At 41.5% G+C, this 13,126-nt stretch overlaps 1 protein-coding gene across 1 annotated transcript in view; it reads left to right on the top strand.

The window, feature by feature from the left end:
* The window catches only part of LOC125302391 (SRSF protein kinase 3-like), a gene marked incomplete in the record, with an annotated part of 48,672 nt that extends 35,964 nt beyond the window's left edge, over positions 1–12,708 (top strand). The window contains 2 exon segments of the mRNA XM_048255544.1: positions 11,859–11,951; positions 12,167–12,708. Coding sequence (XP_048111501.1) covers positions 11,859–11,951; positions 12,167–12,351 — 278 coding nt within the window.
* Between the last annotated feature and the right edge of the window lie 418 nt (positions 12,709–13,126).

The raw sequence follows: 13,126 nt of genomic DNA, 5'->3' as shown, positions 1-13,126 counted from the left end.
AGAGCGAAAGTGAAATGTCTCCACCCGGTTTTTCGTGGTATTTAAAACGCAATTGTATAAGTGACTATAAGGCAACGGGAGGAAGTGTAGTGGTTGAAGAGTGCAGAGTGTTCTTCACGGGTGTGGTTAAAGGTGTGAAAACGGTAATAATATGTACAAATATGCCTGACGTTTTCGTGGTGTAGCCGAGGCCTGAGACATACGCACGTAGCCTACGTGAGCGGTAGAATGAACGGGAGAAAGAGTTGGTAAGCCAGTTAGCGATAGGGTGGCCATACGTTCGAATTTAGGCAGGACATAGCCTATGGATTTTAAAAGCACTGTCCAGCGCAGCCATTAGCCGGACGCTCATTTGTCCTTTTTGGGGTTGCGCTGGGCATCATGGTTTCACAAACTATGGACGCGAAGACTGCTGGTCAAATTATGCGCAGTGCTTCTGTCACTCGTCTGATAATTTGCTGCGAAGGAAGGAACCACGGACTGACAGAAAAAGAAAACAAACGTTTTCGCAATCAGGAGGAAATACTGTTCATGTTAAGTTGATCTGTTTGCATCTTTCCAGCGCAGGTTGCTGGCCTAGCCTAGGGAAGAAAAATATCTGTCTCACGCTATAATACCTGTAATATCTGTCAACAGCTTGCTTGCCAGCCTTTCCCAGTAGGCCTACTTCGCAAAAGTTGTGAAATATAGCTGCATTTTTTTTATGTTGGCGACTGGCTACATTTTTTAAAAAAAACGTGCGTTCATAATACGTGCGTGTTTGAGATGAAACCAGCAGTTTTCAGCAGGATCATGCGAGGAGGACCTGTCTCTTAATTAATTTAAAACAAGTCAATGGTTTTACAATGTTTCAGTCAAGCTTTGGTTGGTTTAGATACAGGTATGCTTAGGTATGCAAAATGTATGCAAAAAGTCTTGGATTAACTTTAATTTGCTGTGCTGCATATGGGACAATAGATGCACATAGTAAATGATATAAAGTAGGCCTATTAAAATATTTAAATAGCTTAGTCTAACTTTGAAAAAAATATTGAAGGGAATCCAATCCAGTGCACATGTCTTTGGCAAGTAGCCTAGGCTACTACAGACACAGGTGAAGAACAGTCAGCCTCAGCCAGTAAGCACAACCAGATATGTACAGCTAGCTTCAAAAGCAAGCAGCCCAGACCCTAAAATTGGCCATTTATAGCTGTGAAGGTAATTCACACACAATTATTTTTCTTTCGCCAAAATATATGTGGTAACTTCTGTAGACATCCAAAATGGGGTGGGGGTTAAAATTAGTAGGGAAAAAAAAACTATTGCATAGAACAGTTTTAAGTTGTCGTATGTATCTTTTTGCCGTGGTATAGTCTTCATTTTTCTATTTAGATGTCTTGAAAAGGTCTTAGTAGTCTTTAAATTTGCACTTGGAAAATGTGCAGATACCCTGGGTATAAAAAAAAAAAATCTTGGGTTCCGGTTTCCGTCAGACCCTGTCAATTTATGTGCGACCCAAATTTATTTTATGAACTTGGGGAAGAAATAACACTAAATAGTCTAGGCTACATTAAATAAATCCACAAATAAAAGGTGAACTATAATTACATTAATTACCCCTTGCGTTATGTACAGTGGGCAGTGCTTCGACTTGGCCAGCTTCACTCGCGATCCGTGCGTGGGATCACGCGGTATCACACGACTTTAATTTGTATTTTCCCAGTGTGACGCTGCAACAACCCAAACAACCGGTAGATGGCTCAAGTGAGCAGGGTGTCTCATAAAAAGAAATGGAGCCTGGAAAACCCTACACAGACTTCACTACAAACTTTAGCAGACTGGTTTAGAAATAATTTAATAGCCAGAAATATGCCTGCCCTGCCCTAATAAAGAAATATTTGGTTAACTGCGAAAGTGAATCCCGCTCGCAGCCAGAAGAAACGCAGGACAAATTAAACATTCTGGTTTTCTCCCGAGTGCAACGATGATAGACAGACATCATTTGGACAAAATATAGAGCATATTAACCTCCGTTGCTCAGCTAAATGCCTTCCTGTTACGTCCTGTTATCAATGGAGTTACAGGCGATAAACGATTTTTGATGGTCATAAGTTTACTTCATTAGCGGTTTATTTTTTGATTATTAAAGAGTGTTTTTCATTTAAAGGTTTGACTTCGTGCTTATTCAGTAGAGCATTTAGTGCTCTCCCAATCCCAGACGCTCACATTGCATGTTTGTTTGTAATGGATGCAACCGCCAGATACGCTTGTCATAGGCGCCATACTGTGGCTGCTCGCCTCGGCACCCACTGAAAACATTGAGCACCCACGTGTGCCAGCTTACAGTCCCGCTAAATTTACATTCATTTAAAATCAAACATCGCAGTTGATGTTAAATTCAGCATCTCTCATAATGTGATTGATATGTTGCTGTCAATTCCCTACTTCATATACTAACCACCAATGAGAGCCGCCTCTCGATGAAAATTCTGACACTTCCCACCTGAAGAATTAACGAAGGCTTTGTCGGTCTTCAGTTCCCGAATGTTTAAAATGTATATAGCCCTGAATATCATTTTAAAAGTAGTCTGACAAAGCTTATTGTTTTGTGACACAGCTAAACACTGGTACCTCATAGAACGCCTATAACATAGCCTAGGTGGTCGCAAACTCACAAAAGTAAGCAGATAGAAAGAACTCACGCAAATCTAGCCTACAACACGAAGACAGCTTTATGCTTTAGGGAGAGAGAGCGCCGTGCACGCACTGTGCTTTTATGATTGTTGCCTTCTGATGGTATCTTGCTAATTCACTGAACTGCATTAGGTGACACAAATGGTATTGCCTTTATCTTATAACTCCTTGTCTGAGCTTAATTACCAGGCCTATGGTTTTAAAAGTCAGATGTTCCCTGACAAAGACATTCGAAAATTAAGAATGTTTATTGACTTGAAAAAATACACTAATTTTGCAAACTCCCTTCATTCAACCCTTTGAAGACATCACGGTCTGGTGCGCTATGTAGATCAAGCTGTACCATTTAATTTCTCAGAATTTAGGTCTACTAGGCCTACAATAACGCCATCACCAAATACATCTTTTATTTTAGTTGATCAACCACAAAGAGTAGCATAGGCCTACTGTGTACAGCAGGGTCTCAAACTCAAATGAGCTGGGGCCAATTCTGCCAACGCCATCTGATTGAGGGCCGGGCTATTTCTGAAAATGCAATGTTCTTTTTTTCAAATACCACACAAAACTGCAAACAGAAAGTGCAAGTGTTTTATCTAGTTTTAGACACCTGTGCTAGCAACCTTAGCTTATGAATAAAATAATGATAAAATAAATATTAATACAAATTATAAAATAAATGAAAACATAACAGGTATGTGTGTGTGTTTCACACCAAATAAAAATATTTCCTCTCATAACTTTTTAAACCTGGCAACCAGGCATCAGGGTTAAGAAAGCAACATCATTGGATTTTTATATCAAAATTTCAAAAGGCCATGGCTTGAAAGTGGTCAGAGAAAGTCCTACTGTAAATGTAAAAATCTTTGAGTAAAACAAAAGTTTATGAAGGGGGTAAATTTACCCATCTAATTTGTCACTGGATGGCAAGCACCTCAAATTATGCACCTTTCAGTAAATACTGATGAACATATTTAAGCAGGTTTACTTTCCTTTTTCATATTACCCACATAACAAATTAACAGGAAAACACCTAAGATGTATACCAACACCTAAGATGTTGTGGTTTAGTAATAGATTACTACAATATAGGCCTACAAACAGTTCCTATCTCGGTAATCTGCAGTACCCAGAAGTTCGTGATCATATTGCGGTTACTTTGTAGTTCTTTAGAGCCCTATTTTTACTAGCCCCTGCTGTCTGTACCACATCCATTACGGACACTATCATCATGATTACCACTGCAACCTCCAAGCTATCTTGGGCAGAGGGTCGAAACAAGCATGGTATGCTTAGTGGACACCGCTGTATACACGCACCTCCATTCACAGACGCATCGCGGACTATCACTGTCATAGACGATCGATCATAATCTCCAAAAGGATATTCTCCTTCAGAATTAGAATAGGTGAATAACATAGCTTACCTAAGACTTCACCACACGTGAACGTTTTTCAACATTAGGTGTAGGCCTATTTCGCTTAATTTCTGCTTCAATTTCTGCAACACTATGGCCTGCATCGCCTCCGCCATTACATATGCACGCCTTTGTGTTTCTTTGCGTAATACAAGTATTTCCTGAAAACTTTCCGCAGCGCATTTTGGGTTTGAATCAAGCTCTGGATGTCTTGCACATAGTGGAGCAGAGTAGGCCTACAAATGAGATTTGTCACCGTACTTGGATCTATCGTCTATTTTAATCAGTATCGTTGTTTGTCGCAATTAAATAGCCTTAAATAGCAAGGGCCGGATTACATTATTATTTTGACATACGCCATGGGCCGAATTGGGCAGGACGCTGGCCGGTGTTTGAGACCCCTGGTGTACAGTGCACTGACGACTGTAGCAGCCCAACGTAACCAGTTGTTGTAGATGAGAGGCAACCCCTTGTTTCAGATAGCCTGGACAACATGTTACCTGGGTGTTGCCTACATTATTAATTAATGGTAGCCTACAATAGTTAATTGATTCGCGTAACATATTAGTTGGCTCAAAGAGTAGGGAATCAGGATGGAGAGAGTCACGCTGCGGTGTTGCTTTTATGGATCGAATCCAGTTTAATGCTAGTTTTCAAAACATATATTTTTACATGTCTTTTGTCCGAAAGTGGCTGCAATGTAGCCGAAGCGCAATGGCGATGAAAAGCTTTAATTCAAACCCCAAAACAACTTGTTTGTGAATGTCTGACAACTGCTGCAGCGCATGCACGCCAAGGGAAACCAGTAGGTGGAGAAACCAGAAGGCACACAACACCGAACGATTTTAAGGTTATTTCAAGATAGGCTACTCAATGGTGCTATTTCACACGCATTATAGCTTAATTCCCCACTCACCGGGTTAGTGGAAGGTGTTAATAGACGACATGCGTAGCCTACAGTGGACTAGGGCTGTCAAAATTGCTCAAAAAATGACGCTCAATATCCCCTAAAATAAACACATGTATTCGAATATATTGGAATATCTAGGCTATATTATTTGTGCATTATGTCAGTGATGCGATCATGTCATCTGTTTTTAACTTTTGTATGGTTATTGCTTGACAGGGGGATCCCAAGCAGCTTTCAGCCATAAGGCATTTCCTAATTCACCTGACACTGAATTCAAAATGTTGAAACTATTTCGCATAGCCTATAAGCAGTTTAATTAAATGTAATGTTAGTTGTAAACAAACGGGCTACTTGGTGAGGCTTGGCCTCACAGATGCTGCGTGCCTTAAATGGCAATACAAATCTTCACGATAGGCCTATTAACTGACCACCGGGATTCACGCTATTGGGGCAGGGGGCCATCAGACATTTGTTCCCAAGAGTCTATGAATTGTTAACCTGGCCCTGCCCCCAACGAACGCAACTTTCCACCTCTGAGATAGCTGAAAAGAAGTCTAGAGGACTCCTAACTCACTAGACCTATTTACTGTAGGCTGCTGAAACCACAAGCCTGCATTCTGAGGCAGGCCTTCTGTTGAGGAATTTTATATAAATCCTGGGCGCTAACAGTAATCCTCCTACCCCGCTACCACAGCTGTGGATAGTGTGGCATGCTCACGCTTTATGTCTCCTTTCTTGCAAACTAGGCCTATAGCCCAACCAGTCTTCAAAAATAACAACTTGCCAGATATGCCTTCATAAATTTGGGCTTCATTCAGCATTTTGTTCTTCCACTGGAAATGACTCTTCTACATTTGCTGCCTGCTGCATCCTTTCTGTTTGTATTGTTTAGAAAATGTTTGACGCCTTGAGTTAATGCATTAAACATTGTTTGCTGGTAACCAGCCACAAATAGCCTACAGATTCTTGGCAGGTTTCTCCAAAATGTGCCCGCTCTATAGGCTATCCAAGTGCATAATTCTATGCATAAAAGCAGATAACCTGTCAACCTAATAAAAAAAATAACCTGTCACAGTCAATTGACTACATTGCAGTCAATAAGTAGTGCAAATTATGAAACCAAAACGTGGGTCATAGTTGTTCAAGCCTCTGCTGTGAGGCCAAACCCATGAACAAAGACGATTGATATCTGCAATAGTTTTTTTTTTGGCTTAAACAAGCTCACAGCCAACAAGTCATACTGAAGGGAGAGGCAACTGGCCAATGGATGTACAAGTTTTCTCCTGTGCCTACGATATTTAATCCAGTGTTTTGTCAAGTTGCAAATGCTTTTAACGCTTAAAACAAATTTTTAACAAATTTTGTAACGCTTTTAACAAATTTTATGATAGTATGAAGTACTTTTTGTATAGGGTACTATCTTAATTGCTTTATACTCAATACTTGACCAATGGCTATTGCATCTGTCTATTGAAAGTGAGAATGTGGCATGTGATATACTGTGTAGGCTTCATGAAATAAAATAAACAGATTGCTAATGGCCTACAAGCTGATCTGGGGGCGCTTTCCCATATAACCACGGAGGTTAGCTTTTACTAACAGGATGCATCGCTCAATCCACTAACATGTAAGTTACTTACTGTTTCCCAAAACTGTCGTCGTGATTTTACATAGTACTGTAAGTTTGGACCATGATAGTTTCCAAACTTCAGTAGTCTGGACTGAGGTGGTTAATGACGCTTAGTAGCACGCGAACGGCACCTGCACATACTTCTGTGGCGCATTATGCTAAGGCCGCAGATGACAGCCGCCGCTGCACAGCAGTTACCAGTCCCCTGTCCAAGAGTTCAATCTGGGTTAAGACGTTGACAACAATATTGACATCGTTGTTTACCTAAGTTTATCTTTTGTGCAGATCATATTATCAGAATCAGCCTTCTTGGCTTGGTTTATGAAACTAACAAGGACCCCCATGAAAATCAAAGGCTACATATTCTCAGCTGACTCGCCAAAAGTGCGCACCACCTTATTATTATCTGCAAGTGTGTGACTTTTACTTACGTGCACATGGCTGCAAATTGACTTTTAATTTATGTATTTTCTGCCTTGGGCATTTTAAAATATGGATGTATGGTGGTTAGAAGTGTAAATATCAATTAGAAACCTAAATATATTTATAATTATTAATTTGCAAACAAATAACTGGCGCCAGTGACTTCTTTGACATGAAGATCCCTGAACTATGCTTCTAGCATTCTACCACAGGTCGAGGGTGTAGTTGTAACTACACAACTTTACGATAGTGGTTATGAACGCTCGCTGCCACTATGGTTTTGGGAAACACTAACGTAGTGGAACGATGCATTGACTATGTAAGTTCCAAATATGAATGTAATTCTGCGCATAAAGCAGATGTATTTGTTTATTGTACAGAAAAATAAAAATGAAATGTCAAGCAGTCAATTGACTACATTGCAGTCAAGAAGTAGGGCAAATTAATTTCACTAAACCAAAACGTGGGTCATAGTTGTCTAAGCCTCTATTATGTAGGGCCTGTTAAAAACGCCGCCAGATAGTATTAAATCGGCAACAACATTGTTTTCTGCAGAAGCCTACCTAAGGCTACAGATTAATTCTGAACAGTTATTTCTCTACTGGCTCAATTATCACACCACTGTTTTGATTTTATGAAGTTCTGCTTAACACTGACAATAATGTAGACAGCAAATTTCGATTTCGATTTCTACCACCGTGTAGTCAAGCCTTAAGCCATACCCAAGTAGCCTAAATCGAGGTAATGTTTAATTATGCATGATTTATTTTGTTATTGAATTCGTAGGCTGGGATTACTCTCGGCAACAATTATGTTTAATGGTAGATTCTGCTTTTTCAGAAGGGACCGCAAGCAGAGCGATGTACAGTGGTAGAGCGACGCACAGTGGCTGAAAGTGGTACTAAAGCTTCACACAGCTTCACGCCGCGTAATGCGCGAATGAAGTGGACATTTGAAAGCGATGCCCACTGTATAGGGATGAGCGTTTTCTCTATTTTACAAAGTAGCCTATGCACAGCAGTTCACAAAGACGATTGTTTTCGTCACTTACCAAGGCACTCACAATTTTGTCCAAACACCGCAACTTTTTCGCAAATTTGATCAATCATCGTAGTTTCACCGTGAAATTTCACCTACCACAACAGTCCCTCGCGCAGACTATTGAGCCAGATTGCACACTTACTTCTGCACCTTCTGCATATGACACCAAAGACTGCCCTAACGTGTTCGTTCCTCTGCAGTTTTGATGACAGTAAATAGAAGGCTAACGTTAATGATCTGCTTACTTGCATCTCTCAACCTGGTGTTGCTAACCAACCTACCTAGGCTATGAAAGTAAGTAAGCCTACTTGGTTTACTGACATTTGAGTAGGCTATGCAACCCATTGGCAAACGTTTACCTGGATATGTCCTTTTAGCGTCATGTTTGCTAGCTTGTGGGCTTAGTTTGAGTAGTGCTACCAAAATTATAGAAATTAATAAAATTGCAAGACATTTACCTCTTCTATGATCCAAGAACGATTATATTCGAGTTGTTTTTTTTAACATTTATTTTAACTAATGACATAGAAGACATTCCCAATTGCATCCACATATCGTAATGCACTATGCAAAAAGTGATTTACACTCGTAGCCGAACACAGTGAGATGCAAGCCTTCCAATCCAAACTCAGAAATGTAAATAGGCTACTCTCACGTCCTTAAATGGGCAGGCAGTCAATTAGACGCACACCACCAATGTAATTGACCTCTCCAGAATAAGTCCCGCCTCCTAACTTCCGTATCCATCCAACCTTCGGTCGTCAAATGTCAATGGGAAATAACATGGCGTTTTGAAAGATCGTACCTGTCAAACTCTGTAGGTGACAAAGTAGAAAAAGCTGCTGGGCAGATTGGCCTACACACTTCTGCCATCTAGTTTCCACTGGATTTCACCAGCTTTTTCTACTTTGTCACCTACAGAGTTTGACAGGAAGTTACGGAGGCGGGACTTATTCTGGAGAGGTCTATGACATTAAACAGAAGTGTAGTCAAATAGTTTAATTAATAGTTTTTTCTCTTTTTTGTCTGGTCGTTTGTTTGTCCTGCTCCCAGGTCAGACATTTGGATGTGCGGACTTCAAACTTACTCTTAATATGAATTACAAAATATATGAATGTATTGAAACATATGACATGATGCCATCTCTGTTTTTGGACAGTTCTACGAAAGGTTATACTGCTTTGTGAATTACCTCAGTAAAAGCATTTTCACAAATAAAGTAGGCCTACTTTGATTTTCTGTAATCCTTACTGTTTACCTTTGATTATCCTTTTTTAATAAGCATCAAGATGATCAGTGTGATTTTGGTCTTACTAACCTTAATTGCCCTAAATTTAACCAACAGGAACCAAACCTTTTTTTTATGCCCTGTGTAGAGTACAGAGTTGATCTGTAGAGTTACAGTAATTTCCTGTGTATTAGCCACATTGTGTATAAGCCGCAGGACAGTGTTTTATGCGAGTTAAAAGAAACAAAACCATATTAATACCATATGAACTGCCCCGTGTATTAACCTCTTAGCTGAAGAAAATTTGCAAAATCAATGTATAAACCAGGGCTAATTTACAAAATTACGGTATCTCTAAAGTACAGAGTTAATCTGTACAGTACAGAGTTCATTTGTAAAGTACAAAATGAATCTGCAAAGTACACATTTAATCTGTAGAGTACAGAGATAATGTATAAAGTATAGAGTTAATTTGATGTATCTGACTATTCTACTGTGTGTGCTCAGATCACATGGTTCATAGCACATTGTGTGTGTGTGTGTTTGTGTGTGTATATGTGTGTGTGTGTCCATGTGTGTGTGTGTCCGTGTGTCCATGTGTGTGTATGTGTGTGTGTCCATGTGTGTGTGTATGTGTATATGTGTGTGTGTCCATGTGTGTGTGTGTGTGTCCAGATCACATAGCTCACATGTGTGTGTGTGTATGTGTGTGTGTCCAGATCACATAGCTCACATGTGTGTGTGTGTGTGTGTGTGTGTGTGTGTCTCCAAATCACATAGCACACGTGTGTGTGATCTGGACACACACACATACACACACACATGGACACATCACATAGCTCACGTGTGTGTGTGTGTGTGTGTCTCCAGATCACATAGCTCACATGTGTGTGTGTGTGTGTGTGTGTGTGTGTGTGTTTGTCCAGATCACATAGCTCACATGTGTGTGTGTGTGTGTGTGTATGTGTGTGTGTCCAGATCACATAGCTCACGTGTGTGTGTGTGTGTGTGTGTGTGTGTGTGTGTCCAGATCACATCACAGAGTTTCCGCTAGAAAAAGATGGTGCCGGTCAAAGGGACCAGCAGAGGTTTCGTTTTCCGGACATTTTGATGATATGCTGGTCAAATATCCTATTATCCCTTCTTAATTAGTCAAATTGAGGTAAACTGGAGACAAGCTATGTAGCTTAAAGAATGACATAATCAGGCTGTATAGAATGCAACATGTTCATTAGCCTAACTTAAACATGCCTAACAAGATCTAGCCAGTATCTTTTCATGGACAGCAAGAGTCCGCTTCGTTCGTTGTTTTAAAAAGGCTACGTTGTTTGTTGCTGCTACCCACGTTATCTCCAGTGGTGACTGTTTAACTTACGCAGATGCACATGTAACCTGCGTTGTGTTGATCCTGCGCGATTCAGCCCTGCACACACCCGGACTCGAACCCGCGAAACAGCAGCACCTCGGATCGGGAGGCGAGCGCGCTAACAATTGAGCCAATAGCCCAGGCTACTGGCTCGCATGCCAGCAGCACTCTTGAGGCGTCGGGGAGTGAGGTTTAGCAACGTTCCACAAGCACAGCTAAGCTAGCTGGCATCCGTTGCACTCACACACAAGAATGAGCGCTGACACCACTACCCCCTAATGCTATACCTCTTTATTTGTATAACAAAAAATTAAGAAATGTTTCCTATTCTTGGAAATGTTTAGTTTCTTTTTCTTTTGGCCGCGGTTCAATGGTACCGTTTAATTGTGCCAGAAATTATCCGCGGACCAGTAATCGCCTCGTCGAGGAGGCCCTAACCCTGCAGATCATAGACAGAGAACGCATAGGCCTACTGTATGCTTTGGGTGAAGAACATTTTGCATGTCCAGTGTACACGGAGAATGACAGTGTCTTGGCTGCCGCGCCCCCGCAACTCCACTTCCAATGTCACTGATTCCGACGAACGGGCCGACACTTCTGCTTTTATCTGGTGGTGGTGGAGTTGACCGGACATCTGAGGCTTCAGACGTTACCAATTTATCATCATCCATCGCGTCTGGCCTCTGAAAAAACTTTTAAGGCTAGTCTGCCTGGGCCTGGCCATGTTTGAACCGCCTCACTCATTTGTTCGTTGTTTAACATGGACGTTTTAAGCGTGCGCTTCCTATTTGAAATGCGGCATAGGCTATGCGTGTTGTTTAATAGCTTACTTTTCAAACGGTAGAGCCTGTTCATATAAAAACATAGCCAGAGGACGTATAATATAGGCTTACATATTAAGGCTTATTCTCAAATTCAGATTGCGTTAGGGGACGAGATTATTAGCCAATTTCAATCGGATAATTTGAACGGAGAGATTTAATTTTGTCATTTTTTTTCAATTTAATTTCCGGCCAATGTCCGGTAATTAGCGGAAACCCTGGTGTGTATGTGTGTGTGTCACATAGATCACATAGCTCACGTGTGTGTGTGTGTGTGTGTGTGTGTGTGTGTGTGTGTGTGTGTGTGTCCAGATCACATAGCTCACATGTGTGTGTATGTGTGTGTGTCCAGATCACATAGCTCACATCACAGAGCTCCTGGGGCCACTCCCTGTGGACTTTGCCTTGTCTGGACGCCACTCACGACGCTTCTTCAACAGCAAAGGTGAGACAGGAGAGAGGATTGTGTGTGTGTGTGTGTGTGTGAGATGCAGGACAGAGGATTGTGTGTGTGTGTGTGAGATGCAGGAGAGAGGATTGTGTGTGTGTGAGACGCAGGAGAGAGGATTGTGTGTGTGAGAGGCACATCTTACATGCTGTGTGTAGATGGGAGTGTGTACACAGTGAACCCTGATGCTGACTCAGTGTGTGTGTGTGTAGGTGAGCTGCGGCGTATCACTCGCCTGCACCCCTGGGCGCTGTGTGACCTCCTGCAGGACAAGTACGGCTGGACCCCCAGCGATGCCCAGAGCTTCAGCCATTTCCTGCTGCCCATGCTGGAGCCCGTGCCAGCACACAGGGCGACCGCCCAACAGTGCCTGCAGCACCAGTGGATCAACTCATAAACACACACACACGCACACACTCACATTCACACGCACGCACGCACACTCACACACACACACAAACACACACTCACACACGCACACCCACAAACACACACACACTCACACACATACACACACACCTTCAGCGAACGTCCCCGGAACGTCATCTTACAGTTGTCTTGTACAACCATCAGCGAACTTTTAGGGAACGTTCCCTGGCGGTTATATTAAGGATACATTTTTATCCATTTAGGCGCCACTTTTAAGCTTGTCCACGTTGTCGTTTTCGGGTGAAATGGCCTTTTGAATGGGAATCCTTGGGGCACTACTATTTTGATACATGATCGCGTCAAAATCACTATTTTTACACTAAGAAGGCTCAACACAACATGAAACTTTGATCGAAGGATAATCAGTGTCTCTACACATGAACTCGAGCATTGAAAACATTGTTTGTGTACACATAGTTTACTAAAAAGAAAGGTTTTTTGATAGATAATGTCAGTCAACATATTATCTCTCTGCTCGAATTTTAAACATGGTTCAAAGAACATTCCGCGGATAGTCCCGGAACCAAAGATTTGACCATGAAGGAACGTTCCGGCGCTGTCAAGAAAACTTTCCTGAATGACCGTGAGGGATTGTTAGCAGCGAACGTTACTGCATCCTTCAGCAGACGTCTGCGGAACGTTCCCTGAAACCGAAAATTGTTTGCTGGGGAGTATGTTTGAATCTCTAAAGACAGTCAGGACTCAGGACTGATGTGATATGATTTTTTTGATTATTGCTGAAT

This window comes from Alosa alosa, chromosome 10 (genome assembly GCF_017589495.1).
Source record: "Alosa alosa isolate M-15738 ecotype Scorff River chromosome 10, AALO_Geno_1.1, whole genome shotgun sequence".
NCBI classification, from domain to species: Eukaryota; Metazoa; Chordata; class Actinopteri; order Clupeiformes; family Clupeidae; genus Alosa; species Alosa alosa.
The sequence above is the reverse complement of the archived record's forward strand: the minus strand, read 5'-3'. Positions and strand labels throughout refer to the sequence as shown.